Below are 24,244 nucleotides of genomic sequence, written 5' to 3' on the forward strand. Positions count from 1 at the left end.
AAATGACTACGCCCTGAATTTTAGTGAAGAAAACACACCGAACGTAAATAATATAGGTACCGTAGTAGTAGTACACGGTACTATGGCACGGATTACATGGTATTCTAATAATATACCGTGTTTGTACTCGTTCAAAAAAGTATCTAGAAAGGCACTTATGTCAACAAAAATGTTTATGTTTACTCACATTTAAGTCTCTAACCCTGACCGAGCGCAAAGGCAAGCCCAAGCCCTCATTAGAGAGTCGCAAACCGGAGTTCGCGGAAAAATATCACGTACGGATAAACAAGATGGGACAAACACCGAGCCGCATCAAAGAGGCAAAGCGATCAAGAGCAAAGCTTTAAGTCTCGCGACGTAAGGCTCGGCCAACTGTGAGCGTAGCTGTGGTATATAGTCTTGTGGAAAAATATCACGTACGGATAAACAAGACGGGACAAACACCGAGCCGCATCAAAGACGCAAAGCGATCAAGAGCAAAGCTTTAAGTCTCGCGAGCTAAAGCGCGGCCGACTGTGAGCGTAGCTGTGGTATAGTCTTGTGGAAAAATATCACGTACGGATAAACAAGACGGGACAAACACCGAGCCGCATCAAAGACGCAAAGCGATCAAGAGCAAAGCTTTAAGTCTCGCGAGCTAAGGCCCGGCCGACTGTGAGCGTAGCTGTGGTACAGTCTTGTGAAAAAATATCACGTACGGATAAACAAGACGGGACAAACACCGAACCGCATCAAAGACGCAAAGCGATCAAGAGCAAACCTTTTGTCTCGCGATCTAGCGTGCGGCCGACTAGCATGCGTAATTGCGTAGGCCATGGTCGCCAACATATTTTTTTTTATAGTTTCTTTACACGTAATCCCTTTAGACTTGTATGGACATCATATCATGTCGTCAGGTATTCATTTAACATATTATGCTGTAAACATTCACGTCTCGTAAGAATACATTTTTTTTATTTAACTGACACCCCAAGTGTTCCATTTAGGACGAAAGCAAGCCACAGCCTAAGATTGAGCCGGCAAAACGCGCGCCCGCGGTTCACGCAAATGAGACGTTGGCCCAACACGTCACGGCACCAACGTGCAACCAAATATAACCATCACAAATTAGACCACATTTCCGCTACAACTCACACTCTACGTGTTCCATTTAGGACGAAAGCAGGCCACAGCCTAAGATTGAGCCAGCAAAGCGCGCCCCGGGGCTCATGCAAATGAGACGTTGGCCCAACACACACGGAACCAACACCAGACCAGACATAACTATTCCGTGTGAATCATCTTTTCCAAAATACGCTTTGGTTTTTTTGCTTGATAGGTGGCTGTAGGTAATCAACTAATCGTTCCCTCTCTATGAACCACGTTCATAAATACATTAAATACTAAGGTTATTTATTTAAACGGTTATTTATTTAACTTACGGGTTGGTCCGATAGGAGATTTTTCGAGTAGTTATTTCTTCGAGACTTGTTGGTCAAGATTAATATAAAAAAAGTCAGTGGGCATCCAGTTCTTATCAATGCCCGGCCTCTGAAATTAAATATAATTGCTGCTATATTTCGTAAAGCTTAGCTGTAGAAACATAACCAAAAAATAACTTATCAATCTTACTTAAGTATCATAGATCGCCGTTTAAATACAATAGCGCTGTATATCTAAAGAATATGTTTATTGTTTCAGGTATGTATGCAGTAATTTACGCCTTTTGGAGAGCTTCAAAATATATGGTATGGGATATTATAAAGATAGATCTAGCTTTCGTTTCTCTTGCGATACTCATAGGTTAAAAGCAGGTTAAAAATACATAACGATAGATTGAAGTAGGATCGCTAGAATTAAAAATAAAGCGTTTGGACAGACAGACGGACAACTATAAGGATTCCGTTTTTTCCTTTTGAGATACGGAACCCTAAAAAGTAACAACTCTAAAGTACATATTGTTAACTTTAAATATAATGCTCAGTAATTCAAATAACATAAAAATATATGTACAGCTTGTTTAATAGTTAGTTTTAACTTTTAAAATCGTTAAGCTTGTCAATTCATAATAAAACTCTGTAGGGCGGGTCAAACATTGATTTCCCACGATTATTTATTACCGGAAAGCATGGGCAAGTCAGCAACTTTGACAAAACTACTTGGCATCTGTATTCTGCACTGCCATTTACATAAAAAGTTAACATTGCGCAACAACACTTGCTGACACTACATTGAAAAAAAAAAATACTCCACGAGAAGTTATTGTTTTTATATTGATATGATTAAATCACTTACGAGTCAAAAAATTAACAAATTGAATTAATCTGTATTACCGCTCCATAAAAAAGATAAATTTTCCCTCTGAATAATGTAATTGCGATAGTGCAAAGAGACTTAGACTTAATCCTCAAAGACAACAGAGGATGCTCACAGCGCGTGAAGTGAGCAGTTTTCAAGTCGAATCGTTTAATATGCTACGAACTGCTGGCATAGGGTTGTCACAAATTAATTTTATTGAGAAAACGGCTCGGCGCTGTTATTGTCATTACAAAATGATGACATCATTGATTTGATAATGAAGTAGTTTTTTAGGGTTCCGTACCTCGAAAGGAAAAAACAGAACCCTTATAGGATTACTTTGTTGTCCGTCCGTCCGTCTGTCTGTCTGTCAAGACCCTTTTTCTCAGGAGCGCGTGGAGGTATCAAGCTGGAATTTATATCAAATACTCAGGTCTATTAAACTTCTAAGCCAAGGCAATCAAAAGATACAGCCGTTTATGCCACAAATTTCCGCAAATTTTCGACACTTGCAAGAGAATCAAAACCTACAGGCTACTTCCCGTGAACTCAGAATCTTGAAATTTGGTACGAAGCAACGTCTTATAGCACATATAAAGGAAAATTTGCGAAAACCTTGAAAATTGTTTTTTTTTGTTCATATTGTGGCTGGCTCACGGTTTCTCGAGATGATAATGACTTGTTTAGAAAAAGCCTTGTAATTTCATTGTGATATTTATAAAAATTAAACATAACACACACATACATAACATTTTTTTTGTCTTGTTCTGCCTGTTTTAAGTTAACCTGTTTATGTGCAATAAAGTGACATACATACATACATAAACCTGGCATAGAATAAATAACAGGTTTTTGCATTCTTTTTTGTCAATTTACGATAGGATGCAATGCGATAACCCTACTAGTCTTCCACTCGATGTGAAGCGAGGTCCTAACGATTCTGTTGTTCACGTGCGCGTATTTACTCGGCTGTTTCGTGGTTTCGTGGGACTATTGGTATAGTTTAAGTTAAAAGAAAGTGGTTAAGAGAAAAGGGGATGGCCGCTTCTCCATACAAATATAATTCCCATTTTCCTCTCGGGATATTGACATTATGGAAAATATTTTTACATAATTTGATGTAAATTAACTATAGCTATGCGCCTAAATTTGACCGTTTTCGATTTTTTGATTATTGTAAAAATTACGATTTTTTGATTTTGTAATGCTCCTAACTTTTATAAAAATAGAAAAAATCTCACGTAGAGGCATAGCTGTGGTTGATAAACAACAAATTGTGTCAAAATATATTTAATAATGTTAATATCCAGAGAGGAAAATGAGGACTACGTTTGTATGAAAAGGCGATATCGTGCGGATCCTCCACTTTTGTCTTAATGTTTACCTTTAGAATTACACGCAACTAATCCTAATCCGAATAAAGCCTTCCACTGGGTTGCTGGGTCCATGACAATTCTTGTTGTAGTTGCCAAGTATATTGTACATATTAGTCCACATATTAGTCAGTGATTATTGAGAGCGCTAAGCACTGCTAGTCTGCTACTAATAAACTTAAATTTGATAACATGGACTGTCAAGATCCTGTATGTAAACTTATACAAGTTTGCAGTTAAATAAAGCTGTTGGATGCCCTACATTGTCTCAAGGCCGTTGCATATTGTAGCAAAGCTCCGGTTTCTATACATGCGAGCTGTCGCATCGTTTGTGTTGCGTGTCTACGCACATTACGGGCACGCAACGCTAGCAGTGTGACATCTGACATATAATTCCATATATATGCATGTGCTGGGCAACTGTGCGGTTTGCATTTGTGTGTCTATGTTGAAGTCGTGCTACAAACACCTAAGTACGGTAAGACTAATAGCGAGTCATTAATTAATTTATTTAGTGATTTTAATTTTATAATCAAGGACAAGAATGTTATTTTTTCTCGATAAATATATATAGTATCCAAATTATTCATTTCCAAAATAAAAGCAAAAAAAATAAATATATCAAAAAGTTAGGAAAAAAAAAAACGCTTCCTTCATTTCCTAAAATTATTTCAGACATTTTCCAACTTATTGGAAAGTTTCCGCGACTTACGAACGAGTGATGAACGTGCGAACGCCTAACACTATCGCACTCATACGCCAGAGCGGCGTGTATGCGGATCCGCCCTAGCGTTTGAAGATCGCCTAAACCTGCATTGTCTATATGTGATTCGTAAAGAAAGCCCAAATAACACTCAATCGGGAAAGGACAACGCATGGATTACTCGTAGAAACAATTACGGTGCGAAGGGCCGATGGTAATCTGGACGCAAATCTCTTCGGCTTTGATCCGATATCGGCATCAGCCTCGTCTGATAGGGATCTGGCAGGCTAAAGCGAACATCGAACATCTTTTGTCTCCATCGCTCTTGCAATATTGGAGTTATATAGATCGAGACACAAGTTTAGACGTTCGCGGTAGGCCCCTCGTACGTAACGACTTTTGCTCTTCACATTAGTGATGTGGTTTTTGTCATACATATTGCGAAAACTTTAACCTTTTGAGTAGCATGGTCTGATCTTTGACCTTGCAAGGCCAACCATACAAACTCTCTGTCTAAACTGGGATTAATTTAAAGAAAGCAGTGAAACATAAGAAATGCTACTTTATTTGGTTTATAAAAAGTTATAGTTAGATAGAAAAGGAGGGTACATTTTAAAGAATAATTATCACAACCATAAATACATCTCTTTTTACTGTACAAGATTTAGTTTATACCTTTGGATTACTTCCCAGTTGTGTTTTGTGATTTTTATGACTCACCTATGTGGGAAATAAAAGACTACTGCGATCATCAAGTACTTTACACATAGGTAACATTTACTTTTCCTTGACTAATAAAAGTTGAAAGGTAACGTGTGTAGGTACAAATAAATTGAGAAATACAATTTCGCCTTTCATTATTCAATAGAAATAAATACACCTGTTATCTTATCGCTGTTTATGGTCGAGAATTTTAATGAACATTGGCGTAATTTCACAATGAGTTATTGTCAGATTGGAGTATTATCAATCAACCCCTTTGTACCCTGGGGTGTCGTTGGGGCTTAATGAGTAATATTGGTAGGATACGTGAGCAGGTTGTGCAGGCGGGAATAGTAGAAATTACAACGTGTTATTTTATATTATAAAAACCTATCTGTAATTTTGACACACAGTTTTCAAGACACCTTCCTGCCGTCACACTATTCTACTAAGAATATACATACAACGCCCTGAAATGTCCGATAGAATACATGCTAGCCTGGATAAGAGGGCCACAAATTAGAGTTTGGGCGCTGCCAGTCTGTGGCGGGCGCTCGACCGTGTTTACATGTAGGATGGAGCTGGAAACACACTGAGAGCGGATAAAATATTATCTGAAACTGAGCTGGATATAATATAACATAGTCAAAAGAATAAAAGTGCGATGTTTTTTTAAGTTACGGTAATTTGCGTTTGTTAAAGTAGTTTTTATTTGTCAATATGCGTAGAAAGGAAAAAATGTGTTTTGAAAGGATCGCCTGCAATTTTTTCAAATTTCTCTCGAGACATATCTCTGTAAAAACCTTACATCTTGGAGCATTCGTTCTGAGAAAGAAAAGACTGGGGAGTGGATAAAGTTATCTGAGATACGACACATACATTTCGACATTAAGTTTAAGTCAAGTTGTCAAAACTAGATCCGAACTTGCATAAACTTCCCGCCAAACATTTAGCTCTTGCCCAAGACGTGGCCTTACTTGTCCGTGCTCCTGACGTGACTGTTTCGGAATCTTGACGTCGGTTTAGCGCTAGCTTGCCAAACTAAATTCTAAGTCACGCTTTTAGCCAACAATGCGCCGGCTAGGCGTGGCCTTAGCCGTCTTTGTTTCGGATGCATATGTTGCGGAGTGGGTGTGCTCAGATTGGTTCGCGTTGAATTTTCGAGCACCATTTTATACTTGTAGTGATCTCGGCATACGTACATACTAACAGCAATACTCTATTATGCCGGAAATTAAAAGAATGCAAAAGTTATCGCACCCCACGCTAAACTTGCGACGGAAGATATGGCCATCATGAGGGTTTTTACCTTTTGCCTTAATTAATCTACTTCTGCAGGGCTGCAACCAGTTGGCGTTTGAAATTTAAACTACAAGTGTCAACTCGTGGTACGCCTACGGTCATGGCATTTCTCCTTTATTAAAACGTGTAAATATTCAAAATAAAAATTATCTGGTGTTCCTTAAATATCAGCTCCCGCGGCGATCGGAAACATTTCTAACTCCGGTGTGAAACACGGTTAACTTGCCAAACTAAATGGCGAGTTACATGCGCTTTAATTTAATATTGTAATGGGAACCTCGTTTCTGGTCAACAATTATCCCAATGCTTTGATATGAGCAATTAGTTTTGTGCTGTAACCTTATATCTTGACTAATTAGAGAGTGACATCAGTATATAATGAGATAGCAACATTAATTAAGTCGAACCTATCACTCAAACTCCGGCAGAACTTTCTTTCGTGTTTACCCTCTTTTTAGGGTTCCATACCCCAAGGGGTAAAACGGGACCCTATTACTAACACTCCGTTGTCTATCTGTCCGTCTGTCACCAGGCTGTATCTCATGAACCGTGGTAGCTAGATAGTTGAAATTTTCATAGATGATGTGATTCTGTTTACGCTATAACAACAAATACTAAAAAGTACGGAACCCTCGGTGGGCGAGTCCGACTCGCACTTGTTGGGTTTTTTATGATATAGGAGGCAAAAGAGCAACGAATCGCCTGGTATTAAGCAATTATCGTCCCCCATGGACACCTGCCACACCAGAAGCGTTGCAAGTGCTTTGCTCTCTTATTGTCTTACATATTTTTTTGTAAACCTATTCTATAATAGTGAAGGTGAAGCGGTGGTGGCCTTATGGGTATAACGACCGACTTTCAATCCGGAGATCGCGGTTTCAATCAATTCAAATGTACGGAATATCATTTAATATTCCCCATAAGCTTTTCGGTGAAGGAAAACATCGTGAGGAAACCTGCAAAGAAATTCAAAGGTGTATGTGAAGTCCCCAACCCGCATTGGGCCAGCGTGGGGACTACCTACAGCCTAAGCCCTATCGCGCATGGGAGGAAGCCTGTGCCCAGCAGTGGGACGTATGTAGGCTGAATTATTATTCTATAATAGTAGATAGGAGTCGTAGTCTCATGTGCTGCTATTCATTGACGCTGATTGTATATCGTTTTAACTAGTCCCCCGTCGCCCAGGTTTAGTTATTTACCGTTGGACTGTATTGAAATATATCCGCGCCCCTCGGGGTGTTGTTTATAACGGTTACAATGCAAACGCAGTTGGATGCAGGAAGTGCACCTGACGTTTCAATGACCTGATTTACCTATGAGATTTACCTTCAAGGAGAGGTATTGTTATATACTCGTTAGTGATTCCATTTCATTGCTTGAAGTAAAGTTGATATTAATTAAGGTGCGAGCGTTTTTGCTTGAATTATATTTCTTACTAGAAAAAAGCAAAGTATCCATATCTAACTATAAAAAAGTAGTGCTGCGTCTTGTACATTATATTTTTTAAATCTAATTTTCCAAAAATATAAAAAAGCCATACAAAACTGAAAAAACACTCTTCAAAAACTTTCCCTTCACTTGCATATATAGGTTTACCTTGAACGAGAAACTTTGTTGCGTATTTCATACATTGTGATCCCGTTTTCATTGGTATAGAGTGTAGTTGAAATTAATTAAGTTATCCTTCGAGCGTTGTTTGGAGTTTCTGTCGTCTCAATATTGAATGTTGCCAAAAATAGATTCAGGTGCAGGGAAATTTTCTGTCTATTGTTCTAAGACTTTTCCTCGCCGGCCATTGTCTTCTGCACTTAAAAGTATTGTTACGTAACTTAATCACTTCATACTAACTCTTAAATAATAGGCACCTGAAATAATTTATTATGCGTAGCAGTTTTTGCTCTCGTTCCTATTCTATTTTGTATTGCTAATATTGCTATTTAACGTTTCATTGCATTTTTTTTACATATTTTATTATTGTAACTTATAGTTTACCTTTCTCATTAAGATCATAATTTGCCGTATGTCAATGCACAATATAAAAACACAAAGTTTAAATTAATGAATAATACGAGCAGTAGTCTTGGATAAGTCGGAGCAAATATTTTAACCCAATATATAATTTTAACCTTATTGAGCTTCAGAAAAAAAAACTGTATCTGTTTGATAAATAGTACGCTGCCAGTGGTAAGTGGTGGGTTAAGCTGTTACAGAATGGTAGTTACTTATAAAAAGTTATTTGATCCGCTACTTTTGATGCTGACTGTACCTATCGTATCTGAGGCTTTGTTTTCCATTACCTAATATATATTAAACCAGTGAAACATGGCACTGTTTTATTGATCACGCAACAGCAGGGGGTTGCTCAGTAAAGTAGCGCCGGGGACCAAAGTTGAGATTTCCGCACTGGCCCCCGGGGTGTTATTAGTAATATAATGCACGCTAGGTGCGCTGGTTAGCTGCAGAAGTGCATCTGACGTGTTTGTAATTATATAGTTGTAGCTATATGGGACATGGGATGGGATTTCGTAAATATTTTTTAACACATGCAAATTGAAAGATGCGCTAGTTAGCTACCTAACTGCAGTGTTTTATTAAACACGCCCCCTGTTGCTCAGTAAACTAGCGCCAGGGAGTCCAGGGACCGAAGTTGAGATTTCTGCACTGGCCCCCGGGGTATTGTTCGTAATATAATGTACGCTTAGTTACGCTGGTTAGCTGCAGAAGTGCATCGAACGTGTTTACTTATAGTATTCGAGTACTTAAATGTTTTTGCTTCTACTATTATATAATTGTTGCTCTATGGGAAACTGACAATGTACCTCGATAATGTAGTAATTTTAGTATCGTAATCAATTATTATCGATTAATCCTCAAATAATCGCATCAAATGACACATTGCTCTCTAAAACAATAAAATAAAAACGAACTGCTGAAATGTACTTTTTTTTGCTAATGTGAAAGTTATAAAATTTCTTTAAGGTAAAAAATATACAGAAACATATAAATATTATAAAGGTGCGCTCAAGCGACTTAAAATTTTACAAATTAACCACATTATGACATTAGTAGTAATACAAGTGAATTGCAAGATTCACTGCTAGTGACAGGATCAATTTCAAAAGTTCAAATGATGTTGGCACTGTTACGTCTTCTGTTAAATGTCAAGTTGACCTTGTCGCATTAATTGATAGCCGGTGTCAGAGTTAATTAATAATATATCGGGCGAAATAGCTTTTAGAGCATGATTTTTAAGTACCGTTCTCAAAAAATACATGTATTTTCAGGTGTAAACGAATGATCATAGTGACAGCTATATTATTAATTAACTCTGACACCGGCTATCAATTAATGCGACAAGGTCAACTAATTTCGGGCGAAATAGCTTTTAGAGCATGATTTTTAAGTTTTTAAATTAGTAAGTACATTTTCGCGATGGCAATGAGAATTCTAATATCCGTTGCAGACCAAGTTAGATTAGAGTTTAGAAGTGATATCCTTTAATGACACTGTGAACCAAAGTTCCAGAGCTTCTAATAATACGCCCTTACGTTTACGTGAACCTCGCTGGGATTCATGGAATTGAAAAAATGTTTAATCCGATAAGTTGTGAAAAGTTTAAATTGAATTATGACCGAATGTATAGAACGAGAACGACCCTTGTTTAAAAATGCCCGTATCATTTCATTCAAGTTGCAGATTAAAATGATCTCTAGGGAGGTGATAATTTAATCATAACTTTGTACAGTCGAAGGTTTTTTATGCTCACAGGGTATCAAATCAGGGTAAAAAATCGGGATGTTACTCTTATTGCAGAGTTTTCAGACTAACATTTTTAGTAAGTGAAATTAAATAGATTATCATTATGTTCGTCATCGTAATCCACGATGACGCGCAGATTTGTCAAATCTAAACTTTATTAACATGACATTACGAATCAAGGCAAGCGTCGTTGTGAATGACACGATCACTATATTGATGAATAGGCGAGTCAGAATATAATAATGACCGCAAAAGGTCGTTTATGGAAAATAGCGACCGTTGTCCTGGAGCCCATTTCTCGAACGGTATAGACTAACTCCCTTATTCATAATCTAATATCATAGAGAAATAAGTAACAATATAGTGCTCACTCCCGTCTAGTATCAAGTATATAGCGGTACTGATAGATCTGCTACTTGACGCTAAATGTCGACTACGAACATAATAAGCGTTTTGGTAAGAAAACTGATGTATGGAGTGAACACTCTATGCTTATTTATTTCTCTATGATAATATGTAACTATGTATTTTTACTTTTCGTCGAATGAAATCTCCTAAATGAAATATAAATATAAATGAGGTGAAAGCACCTATTCCCTCGAACTATTGGCACTCTCTTCGTTCAAGCGCTACAATGTCTCAGATAGAATGGACCACTTGGAGTCCTTGGTTAACAATATCGGTAACTATCTGCTGACTGTACATAATCCGCTGTGACAGGAAGCAGCGCTGCCCCGGATTTCCCGCGAGCCACCCCGCTTATTATTCTAGCCGTGCATGTATTACCGTGTAAGCTGGCTTCGGTGAAACTGCGGTCACTCGTTTACTCGGTACTTGTGCAGTTAAGGTATTAAATATCGTTACGGACAAAGTGCCGAAAATATGTACACACTACCTTAAAGTATTATGGGCAATAAGGGCGCCCTTAATACCTTGACTGTACAAGCACAGTCTAGGCCAGACATGACGATAAACGAATGCCAATCAATCCAATTATAGAGGACCTTAAAAGGTACCCTATTGGACGGGAAAGGGTGTGTTGCGACCGAGCATTATGCGCGGGAAAAAATCAACTTTTAGACTAACAGAAACTTGTAACTTTAGAAACTCTCACCCAAACCCGAATGTCTGTATACTTTTTAAATCCTGGATAGAATAATTTTCATTGGACGTACGGACTGCGGATTAAGATCCGATGACAAGGCAAAGATAAGATAAGTAGAATTGAAAAGGCCCTGGGAAAAGAGCCCGCATTTCATTTTAACGTATTTATATCTTCCTATGGATAGTTAGGAATGTTGAATTTTTGCAATGTTTAAATCTCATTTTTAAACGTTATATTAGATATAAAATTTAATTTAATTAAGATATAAATGTAAGTAAAGTAAATAATACGGGTGACATCTGGGAGGTGATCAGAAAATGCTTTATTTTTTGTTATAATGTATGGTAGGAAAAGTGATTTCTAATTACGTATACAGCTATGACTTCACTGTTACCCTGTATAGCAGAGGTGACCAACTTGTTTAGACCCAAGATCTCCTGTTTACTAACGAAACCTTGTGCGATCTACCAATTACATACTTCTTGAAACCTTAAATTAAACTGGTCTACGTATTTATATTTTTTGCCTTGCCACGATCGACTGGACTAACAGTCGCGATCGACCTGTTGGCCACCCCTGCTGTATAGTATCTATTTGAACTTTTAACGATTAAAACATACCTAAGATATACGGTTGTCGTCTCAAAATAATGGGCACTTCTAGATATTTCTCAGGTAGATTTAATAATAATTGTCTGAAATACTGACAATCAATGAGTAGAGCGCCAATTATAGATACAAAACTATTATTATTACTACTACTGTTATTTCTATCTTCTCTTGTTCAACTAAAATGTATGTTACCTTCAAATTCAGGTACGCAATTAAGCGAAGTGCCATCATATTTTTATATACGCCTGGATAGTAATGTAATAACATAACAGAGGCTGGACATGATCCATTCTGGCGGCAGTTTTTGCCCGATTTCCCCACGGCATGCGCATCTCATTTATTTTTTTAAAAGCCAAATAATACTGAAATTAACTTTGAACTACTCTTGAGAATTTAAATTTAAATGGAGCTTGCAGAATATTTAATTTATGAAGTGGCGGTGCGGGGAATACTGATTAATAATGAAACAATATTCTTCTCGCTAATAGTTGGCGTGACTTGCATGTAATTAAGGGCTAAACTATTACGCTTTCGCAAACCTTTGGGAAACGATTTGTAGAAAAAAAAAGAAAGAACTTCAGAACAAAAAACACAAAAACATCAAGCTTTTAGAGCATAATATGGTTGCCAAAATAGTAGATTGTGTGAATTGTGTCATAAGGGAGCAAATTGACATATTTACGGCGAGGGGGTACATTGAATCTTAAACGAATAATTGGATTCTAAAATAGAATCTCCCAATCCCCGTGATTCGCCCAATCCTAACCTACGGATGCGAAGCATAGACACTAACACTCAAGGAAGAAAACATGCTGCTAGTTGCCGAGAGGAAAATCCTCCGTAAAATATTGGGCCCCAAACGAAGACCGGATGGAAGTTGGACAGTCCTTAAGAACCGTGAGATTGAAGACCTAGTGGCTGAACCTAACATCATGGGAGAAAGTAAAGCCCACAGACTCCGTTGGTTAGGCCACCTTGAGAGAATGGACGAAGATCGGAACGTAAAAAGAGCGTACCTGGGTCGCCTAGCAGGAGGACGTCCTATCGGACGCCCTAGGTATCGCTGGAGCGACATGGTGGAGGCGGATCTGCGCGAGCTTCGAGTCGACAATTGGCGAGAGGTCGCACAGGACCGAGAAAAGTGGCGCTGTCTTGTGTCGGAGGCCAAGTCTCATTTTGGGTCGCTGAGCCAACGGAGTAAGTAAGTAAGTAAGTAAAATAGAATCTTGAGCGTAGTGAGGGATTCAATTGTATTACGTCTAAGATGGAAATAATGTTGGTACCATCTGACACATACAGCTTTGTATGGGGTGTTGATATTTAAAAATATTATAAAAACTAAAAAAAAATATGGAAAAAGCATAAAAATAGTGTCCTAGAACAGAAAAGTGTTACTTTGATCCCTCCTAGCTGGGAAGAAAAGTGTCACCTATTTGGAAATGGACTATTTTTTCCTGCTAGGAGGGATCAACCTAGCAGGAAAAAAATTCCGAATAGGTGATGTGAAAAATATAATGTTCTAGCAATCTTGAACAGTTTTTCTTTTAACTCAATCGATTTTAAACCTGACTAAACAACTTTCGCTCGATAGAAAAAAATCAAACAAATTTTCATTATAATTTCAAACAATTTTGCACTAAAGCTAGTTAATGCCACGCTTGGCCGTCCTCTCAGTGTAGTAGGCCGCGAGAAGGGCTCTGAACTCACGGCCCCTTAAAATAAGTAAGCATACAGGTACAAATTGGAACCCGGCGACGTGTAGCGACCACAGATGACAACTGCAGACTTCGTGTCGCGGCGACGCGTCGCTGCGTCATGTCGCCGGGTTCCAACTTGTACAGTCGCTATCAGATATATCGGAGCAGCCAAGGTGCTCACAAATATCTGAACACGCTTCTATTGTCAAGGCGCTAGAGTGTGTGTTCAGATATATGTGAGCACCTCGGCCGCTCTGATGGCGACTGTACCTTAAAACTTTAATTGTACCTTAATTATGAGAGTAAAAACAACTCGCTATATTATAGGTCTGCCATTTGTCTCGGACTGTTGGTATGGATCTAAGGATATTGCGCGGTGATTCTCTTGTAGCTAAACGGGCCCATTGATTACTATTTCGTCGGACGATATCGGCACGTCAGTTATTCGCGATGGTCAGCTTTTGCGAAGAACTGACAGGACGATATTGTCCGGCGAACAGGTCATCAGGGGGCCCCTTTAGTTATGTAACTAAAATGAAGACATATACGATTTATTTTACTTCAATATTGCATCCTCCAGATTTAATTACCATGTATTTCCCGGAGGGGTAGGCATAGACCACGGATTTCCACTTGCTACAATTCTGACATACATCTTTCGCTTTCTTCACTTTCATAACATTCCTCATACACGCTCGCCGGTTTAGGGTGCTTTTGACCTGTACCCCTAGTGTAACTTTGATTGACATCATAACGTGACGAACGCGTTTGCGTTAAGTCTCATTTTGTATAGGATTTTGAGTTTCCAAAACGTCCCGCTTGGCGCGCTCTTTCTAAATCCAATACAAAATGAGACTAAACGCAAACGCGTACGTCACGTTTCAAAATCGAATTTATTTACACTAGGGGTACTGATTTATATTTCGACAAACTCGTTTTCTTTAATTTATTTATATGGCGCCGATACCCGGGGCTGTTCATTGATACAAACATGACGAGATTTTCAGAGTTCTCAAACTTTGTATGATATTTGCCAACCTGTAAATTAACGCGTGTTTTCCTGTACACCAACTCGACATTAGCATTGAGATATCGAAAATGTCGCTTCGAATCGTGAACTCGCGTTTCACCGATTCCCTGTTTATTTTCGGGGAATTCCTGACAAACTTCAGAATTATTATTAGTGGGTGTTCATCGTTTGATTACTTTTGCCGCCCTTCAAAATAAACATATTTCCCTCAACGCCTAAGCTTAGGGTTGTCAACTTTGCGATTTTGGTAACGGGTAGTAAACTTATTTAAGTTTTTATAATTTTATACATGATTGAATTTTAATTGAAAATTTCATATTGTAATGTAATTTAGTTTTAAGTTGTATACGTTATATGGATTCCTTATCGTCCGAAATAAATGTTTTTTTTTGTAGGTGTTAGTAATTTGCTGTTTTAATCTAACGACAAGTAGACCTACTGTCTAACTCTAACTTAAATATATAATAAGCATATGAATATATAATACTACGTATACAAGCTTTAAACTAACCTCCGACGTGTCGAGGACGGAACTGTCATGCAACTTACACATGACAGTTCCGTCCTCGAAACGTCGGAGGTAATTTTAAATTTTGTATAAGATTTAGTCTCGTTAAAATAAATAATAATGTATTTATTTTGCTATTTGACATCCCTAAGTAAACGAATATAAGTTAGTAATCCGATTGCTTTTTCATCCTAGAATGTTGTAAATAAGTTTAAGGGACTAAGTTTCCCTCGGGATTTGGGTAATTCTGTATTCAGTGTGTGAAGTGATGGTGGATTTTTGTTCTTTACTTTGTTTATTAGTTTATATCGAGTTGGTTTACAGTTTTTTTGTGGCATTAAAAAGGCAATATTCACTACACTAATGATCTTGAACCTCGGATTTAGACTTGTAATTTTTAAAGTAATACGCGTGATCTGCTATGGTTTTTTTTTACTGTTAAAATAATAACGCTGAATGACTTAGGTAGTGTCTTATGTGAGCGAATAACTCGCGAACGCGAAGCGGCGCGGCGCGGGTGAATTCAATCCTTTGATGCCTATGGAAGTGTCCTACGTAGCCGCCGCGTAAGCCGCTGCGTTACAATATGCCAGGTAGTTCAATAATGAAGTTGTTGTATCCATTATTATCAGCGAAACTCTATTAAATGTCATGTTCTGCACTTTTAGTCATAACATTTCGGGATTCATTATGAAACTTGTTATTATCCAATTACTGTTAAATTGTTAATCATCAATCTGTCAGTCTGTTAGGGAAAAAATATATCGATTCATTGTTACACGCTTCCGATAGGTAAGGTCACACTTTGGTTGAAGCGAGTAGAATGAAGTGCTATAGTCCGTGACTGGAGTGTAGGTATATTGTTCCTATCTTGACCCGCGACTTGCTTGACTTGATTCGCGACCCGCTGCACGGTGGCCCGCGCGCCTTAGTAAGGCGGTCATAATTATTATTTTGTAAATTTTCTTGATTTCTTTGTTTGTTTTTGTAATACAGCTAATTATTAGGTTGTATAATTAAATAAAACACGTGTTAGGGTATATATCATGCTTAATTTATTCACAAATTCTTACAAAAAAAAACAGATTCATACATATAAAACTAAAGTTAGTAAATCCTTTAAAGTCTATGTTGCTCAGTACTATTTATTTACCTTAAAACAATAAAAATATATTTTAAAATATGTTAAATACAATAACAAACAAGCATGTGTAAAATTAAAAATAAAAACTAGTAAAATAATAATAACAATAAACAGAAAATAAGACCTTATTTATACTCTAAATTTTTGTTTGTACTCGCTATGACCAGTGCTACCATCAAAGCCCCACTTTCCTATTAAAGTCACATCACCCATGGATTCTTCAGGTATCGCTGTTATCAGTTCCTTTTGAAATTCGACTATACGCGTAGCTGTATGATCCAGCAAGCTTTGTAACTCCACCTCAGCTGTGGATTCGGTAACTTTAATATTTTCTGGGTAACACTTTTTCTTCGCATCAGTTACCTTACCATACGAAGGTAAAACAGGATTAGCCCGAGAATTTATAAAAGCACGTATTAACAAATATTGATGTTTTGTTAGTTTAGCTTCTGTGAGAAGAGATAGCAGATCGTCAGGATTGACTTCATTAGCATTGGTCTCTAATTTAGCTTTATTTCTCAGTTCGTTGACTGCTGATGAATCCAAGGATGCTAGTGCTGCTAACCTTCTGCGTTTTGACCGTTTACTACAAGCCGAAAAGTCCTTTATTGGCCGTCGAGCTGAAGTAGAGGGTTCCGAAACGCGCGATGATGATGATTGTCCCGATTCAATAATTAAAGTCTTCTCAGTCACCTTATTATTTTTTGGCAAATTAACATTTTGTTTCTCATTTAACCAGTCCGAATGTTTCCTAAGAACTAGACACTTAGTTCGCGAACAAGATTTCCAATGAATTACAAGTCGACTACAAATGTACCTTATGATGTTATCCAAATTACTTGTATCCACATTTTCTACTTCTGGCACCATTCCTATTAGTTGTTGTAGCACTTGACGACGTCTTTCTGTATCTGAACCACTAGTAGAGAGCCATAGTTCAAATACGAATCCCCTTGTAAAAGATCCGACGTACATATCACCTGAAAAAAGAAAGAAAAAGGTAAATTTCCATTCGTAATATTTTCGTAGTAGGTGCTACGCCTTGGCCTACGCAGGCGTAGCAGTCTTATAAATACTAAATAGGCAAATTGAGGCAGTAACAAGTTTATGGCCGTTAATCTAGAAATATCGAGCTTCAAAATAATGCTAGTCTCGTATTTATAATCGTGTCTCAAATTAACTAAAAGTTTAAGTCAACAAAATATTCTAATCATTATTCATACGACTTTTTGCCGTGGCGTAGACCCAATATTATGAATATATATTTTATTATAATGCTAAACAATCTATGTAAATCAAAACAACATACCTGATTCTTTAAGCTCCATATTAATAATAGTCACTAAAATCACTACTTAGTCAGGAATGCACCACTAATCACCGATCACTTAATGAGTCTCTGATAAGGGAGCGCGTACAAACGGGAGTTGTGTTCACTTTCTAGGTTCGTTATAGAATGAAGGTAATTACTTATACAGGAACTATTTATACCTAATTAAAGTACGTTTATCGGCAAATTAGAAACAGCCATTAGAAATTTAAAACTACCACATGTATTTTTTTGGATCATGGCCTATGGCCAGCCCACCGTGCGCTGTGCAACACGATGTTACGCACACTTATCATTTGACTTTCAGCTACATAGGTAGCTGAAAGTCAAATATATATAGATATATAGATAAAAAGTAGCTTTATGAGTGTATCTATTTTTGCTTAAAATAATAGCCGTTTGCACAATGTTAGACTTCATTGTCGTTAACCGTGTACAAATGTACTAGACAAATGTAGAAGAGCGGGGCTTCCTGTCACAGGTATTATACATACTTACTAGGAAGTCCCAACCATGAATGTGTTATGTTGTATACTATTTAACGAAATAAATGCTTTTTGTTTTTTTTTTTTTTTTTATCTATTCTGCATATGAGTTTCAAGTTATTACAGAGAAGCACAGCGCAGAGCACGCCTTCTCGCTTCCTCAGCTTAGTATCTTATTCCTCTTTTTTTATGTGTGCCAGTGTATTTGTGAATATGCATAAATAAATCGTTAATCGCTTATCGCTTGCAATCGCTACCGCTGCACGCACGGCTCAGAACCACGCTGTGCTCGTTTTTTATAGCCGCGCCATTGTGGCCTTTATTGCTAAATGAACTTTACAACACGATGGCATTTTTATTTTACATTAGTTTACAATGGGAAACAGGCAATAAACATGCAATATGCGTCCATGGGCAACGAGATTTGCTTACCACCAAGCGATTCGTCCGCTCGTTTGCCGCATAAAAAAATATCATTAAAAAAATTTGCTCAGCATTCGAGATACCTGCTCGGTGTGCAATAGGAACAGAAAAACAGCCTTTGTATTCTTTTACCGCAATTATCAGGGTAGCGAGGATGCTATTGGCAGCTTTTATAATTTCTGCAAACTAAAACGAAAGAGATCTAACTGCATTTTATAATGCAAGCGATTTTGCTTCCAATGCTATGAACTTAGATACTAAAATGGCTGGGATTTCTTGTAGATATGTCTTATTTTGGCTCTGCCGATATTTTAACTAACAGACGTTGCTAGATTTTAGAATTGAAAATAAAATTGTTTCAGTGTGTAGTTATTGCATTTTGTTTTCACATAAAATATCATATTATTTTAAAGTAGGTAATTGTGAGTTTCCCTAGATGGCTGTTTTATTATGATAATCATTCCAATTAATTTAACAGGTTAACAAATTCAACGCAGGCTTCGTCAGGTTACAACCACAAATCAGCAACAGGCGTCGTCATTACACACAAAGAATAAAGCTATCCGCAACGAGCTTCGTCATTTTCCCTTATGCTAATTATGATAATTAACTTCATTCATTCATTTGATTATTATTGTACTCACTTTTTTTATTAGTTTTGACGATGCGTGTCGTAATGTGTGGAAGTCCGCGCTGCGAATCTGATGATAAATATGATATTTTTTAGTTAATAAAGAATGATATGCAATTGAATTACTTTATTTTAGTGTATTGCGCGATGTAGACATGTCCGAATATTATATTCTAATTCCGCTTCTTTTTATTGTTTCAGGTATGCATTCTGTACAAAACGAGACATATTCAAAAGGGTATAACTAATTTTGCCTCTACAAGTCCTGAAATGAAATGTGTAGAATACAAGTTATGTTTGGCGAAATCTAATTCTCAAGTTGACAAAGTTAGGGAGATACCTATCTATCATTTAAGATAGTAAGTTTTAAGCAGGGGTCTCAAAGGCGACCAGTGGTCCATAAATCAATATCGGTCGTTTTACGTCCAGACCCGTTATCTACGACGCCTCGGGCGTTAGGGGACTTCGGGGTAAAGTGATATAAGAGCATTATATTATAGTAGTTATTCACAAAAATGACCTAATTTTGGAAAATCTTGAAGCGGCGTCTCGTTCTAAGATGAGGAGATAAGAACATCAGTCAGCACCTGAAACAGCTAAGCAGGCCAGGTATTCAAAATTATCCTGCCACGACTTTTTTGTTTAAAGCACTAGAGGGCTTGTGTCACGCAATACATTCTCAACGTCCTCGCGCGTTAAGCTGTTTGTGAATGAAGCTTTCATAATATTACCTTAGACGTACAAACCAAATATGAGATAATCTTGACATCGAGAAATAAGAAGTACTTAGAGTGCTCACTCCATACATCAGTTTTGGTACCAAAACGCTTATTATTTTCGGAGTCGACATCTAGCATCGAGTAGCGGAACGACGAGCGAGGAATGACGAGATCTTCTTAATTCTGTTTGATCTTAATGATCTTGGAACAACAGTTGCGCCTAATCTATATCATATACGATTTTTGTAGTATAACCGTATCCTGCTGGGCAAAAGCCTCCCCTGTCATCTGCCACTCGTCACGGCTTTTTGCATGCTCCCGCCAGTCGCCACAATTCGGTCGCTATTCAGGCCCATCTTTCTCGATGCATCCGGAAAACATGTCCCGCCCTTGCATCACTTTAAAGGTCGTAAAGTGTTCTTAGGTAGGTAAAGGCAATCATTTCGGAATTCTGTTATGCGAGCATATTTATCACATAAATGTTTTCTGGAAGCTTGTTGATAAATAGATAATTGTGGAAAATAGGTACCGAGTAATTATTACGAGGTATCACGCAGTTTCCCTCTTGCCTGAAATCAATTAACATTATTTCTTACTAAAACAATAAACAGATATTGTACTAAGCACTTAAGCCTCGCTCCTTTTATTAAACCAACAACAATTATTAAACATTTCTGAACTTTCCGTACAAACTTTGTCAGTCAGTTTCATAGTGTAACCCCGCTCTCCCCTAGTCGGTCGAAACCGAAAATATCCGGCTTACACCAGTATCGCCCGAGGAGGTTGGAAAGATAAATTGGGGGAAGTTCTCTTTGACAGGGCAAAATGGATTTTTTCTTGTTAATCAAGATTATATTAACACTTGCCTGATTAATGTTAGTGGGTGCTTTAAGAGTAGATAATAACTTAATAAACGGTGAGGGGATTGTTAGGCAATACGATTAAAAGTATAATGTTAAAATTTACTAACATTGACACCTGAAAGTACGGGGTTCGTTTGCATGAAATCCGGTAGTTCTGATTTTTTGCAGACTTGTTTATGATGTTGGCCCAATGAATAATCCAAATTTGTGTCCTCGAGTGCCGAACGCAACATTGTCAAAAAGCGAATAAACCACGGAAAAATTGAGCGGTTATAACCCCAAAGGACTAGTTTTTGATAGTACCTTTTCAGGGCGTTTTTATAGTAGACTAAATTTGCTACAATACGAACGTTCAGAATGATATTTGAATGATGTTATTTAGTTATCGTGCGTTTCGCCCGCGCCATCAATCACATCAGTTAGATGTCATTCTAATGTCAGTGTACGTTTGAATTGGCCTGTTAGACATTGTTTTTTTCGTATGCCTTTGCAAGCATTCTTTTTTATTCCCGGAAAAATAATTATTTTCCCTGGTACAAAAACAACATTGCTTCGTGCTACAATATTTATACAAACCCGACGGTTATACAAAAATATACCCATTTGTTTTAGTCACGGATTACCATTCAGATGCGATATGTGATAGGTAGATGTAATGTTATGCTTTGTTTTGGTTACATGCAAATGTTTTGATTCAAAAACGTTTTATTACAGGTCAAATTTAATAAATGGTTTATTATTATATCCTTAATGCTGAAATTATTAATTACAGTTAATAACAGTAATATTGTCAGGTGACACTAATTGCAAAAAAGAAAAACAAAAATAAACCTTGGTTCGGTACCAGTACGGTTCAATATGGCTCTGAACTTGTGGTACTAATTGGGTCAAAATTATTTTCGTTGTCTCGTTTTTTGTCCCCAAAAAATGTGACGGAGTGGAGCTTTTTGTATGAGATGAAATTTTGTTTTTCATTTAAGTATCTCATATAAAATATAATCTACAGCTAGAAAGACACACAATAGCACGCGACGTTTTTATATATTATTTGACCCAATTTTTGAGGTATGGTTGTCACCTGACGATATGAACTTTAAAAGATCATTCCTCTAGAAATTGTTTTATCAATTCCATGTATTCAAATACGCGCTGCATCAAAATTGCTGGTTATTCTTATTGGAAAATTGTTACAGTTTGAAGGCACTTTCTAATCTCACTAAAGTACATGTGCCTTACATACATAACATATTTCTCATCTTCTCCCGTAGCTAGTACCATATTGTTACTCCCACGCACGCGAGTCAGCACGTACAAAACCGATCGAACTGTCTCATTTCCATAGTTACGTTCGCCTCGTAATAGGGGATGTAAAAAATATTCACACCGATGCATCGGAGTGTGGTGCACGTGGAAGGAGGCAGATATTTGTGGTTTTATACCACTAAGGTTATTAAGGCAACCTTTCTTAGCAGGTTATTAGTACAGTTAATAGAAGCAAATAGAATAATGGCATAAGCATCCGCCACGCTGTAATATTTTTACACAGAGATATAATATACAATTCCCGTTCAAAAGTATCTGTCACGGACATCTATTTTAATAAAGAGATATACTGGTAGACGCTTATGACTTGTAATCACATCCATTATTTGTTGATGCTGACTATACATAAGAGTCCATACGCTAAGATAACTGCTTAATATCAGGCGGGCCGTATGATTGTTTGCGTTGTGGGATAAAAAAAGCTCGCCAACAGATGAACCGATTTCGATGCGGGTTTTTTTACGTGAATTAGGCTTGAGTCGGTCAGGACCGAAGAACTAAAAGGAATGAAATCCCACCACGGACCGAAAGGAACTAGTTCATCTTACGCGCTCTTAATCGGTCTCGGTCCTTTAGTTCAGTAGTCGGTACGTCGGTGCCTAGTCGGGAGCGAATGATCGAAATGAGTCAAGGTTAAGAAAGTCGCTCGCTCACGCTCTCGCTCTGTTTATTTGCGAGCGAGAGCAAGACACATACCTAGTCATCCTCATTATTGCAAGATTTGCAAGTGAACTAAAGGAACTAAAAGAGCGAACTAGTTCCTTTGACCGATTCACCGAGATCGGAGCGCTCTTTTTAAAGACCGAGCGGGCACAACTCTAACGTGAATGCGACTTTCCTTGCTATGGTGTTTCTTAACTATGTTTTGTAGAAATCGATCCAGCAGTTTGAAAAGTATCAGCTCTTTTCCAAAATGATATAAAGCATTCTTAGCATAAAATGTTTTTTTTTTTGCATATAGCGCAGGGGTTTGATACATTTTTAATTTAATGGTTATTGTGATAACAGCATATGGCTCGAGAAATAGATACCTACTCATTTCTTTTGTGCTTTGTAATTGTTAAATATTTTCATTTCCACTTACTTACGCTTATGACTCGTGCCACACTTTCGAACTATGCGGTTTTTCCGCGAACTTTCACTAGCGCCTTCCCACGTGTCGCTCGTTCTTTCATTATAAATCCATTTTTCAGTGATTTTTACGACGCTCAAGCAAAAATCACTCCTAACTCTATAGCTGTAAGATTCGTCCTAAAATATTGTACCAAGCAGATGTGGTTGCGATACGCTCAAGCCAAATTGAACCCTATCGTTATAATGATTAGGTTCTATCGCAGCTCATAACTTAATTGATATGATGGGCACGCGACCGCGGTCAAATGAATCTGAATCTTAATTGTATGGAGCTTTAGTTCAGTTTTGCTCGGTGGCTGGTGGAAAGCGAACGCGGAAAGATTTTCTAGCTTCGTGATGTTACCTAAGATTGTGATTGTGTTGTAATGAAACGAAGATGATTAGGAAAATAATAATAGAGGAGGGTAAATGAAAAAGTAATATTGTGCAACGTAAGAGAAATAATTTTATGAGAATTAATATGTTAGTTAAAGATACCTGGAGAAAATAACGAAGGATAACCTTTACGCCAAAATAAATGTTTATTATACCTACCAAAAAGGAGCGACAATGATATGTAGGCCATTTCTCGATAATTTTTGACGCGTTTTATGCAAATCAAAGACGTTTTTCATCCACCACTACCTCGGAAATGTTTTATTTATTCTTCGAGTTCAAAAATTTGTTTAGAGCAAATATTGAGTGGGTTCCCCTTTTGGTATGATAGACTTTTTGTGTTAGTAAGGACTATAAATGATAAGTAAATATTTAATTTCATCAAAAATTAATTTTGTAATGTTTCACCGAAGCTTTGGAATATTTCTTTGCTCGCGAAAATTATCCCCTGCGGTTGCGGTTGCACCAATGCGGTAGAACAACTACATCGACCATAATTTACGAAAAAACCCTTTTCCTGTCACCGAAACTCATCAGCACCAAAGCAAACAAGAAGTAGCCAACCCAAATAAACACGGCATCCCATTTCGGGAGCTGGGAATACGATACGGATAGTATTGTGTTACCGCGCCCTTAGTCAAAATGGGGCAGAGGGTATTTGGACATTTGTACAAGGGGTTTCACACACTAACACGTGGACCGAGGATGGTAGTGGGTATTTTTCCGTACCCCTATGAACCTAGGGCAAGT

General features: G+C 37.6%; 2 protein-coding genes across 4 annotated transcripts in view; one reads left to right on the forward strand and one right to left on the reverse strand.

The window, feature by feature from the left end:
• Positions 1–24,244, forward strand: part of LOC133530999 (heterogeneous nuclear ribonucleoprotein L) — a 695,759-nt gene that overhangs the window by 332,148 nt on the left and 339,367 nt on the right. The window lies entirely within an intron of this gene.
• LOC133530856 (uncharacterized) lies at positions 16,341–17,804 on the reverse strand. The gene is made up of 2 exons (XM_061868910.1): positions 17,521–17,804; positions 16,341–17,191 (listed from the first exon to the last, which is right to left on the reverse strand). Exons 1-2 carry the CDS (start codon positions 17,537–17,539, stop codon positions 16,341–16,343), a joined length of 870 nt encoding a protein of 289 aa, XP_061724894.1. The 5' UTR covers positions 17,540–17,804.

This window comes from Cydia pomonella, chromosome 24, assembly GCF_033807575.1.
Source record: "Cydia pomonella isolate Wapato2018A chromosome 24, ilCydPomo1, whole genome shotgun sequence".
Classification (NCBI taxonomy): Eukaryota; Metazoa; Arthropoda; class Insecta; order Lepidoptera; family Tortricidae; genus Cydia; species Cydia pomonella.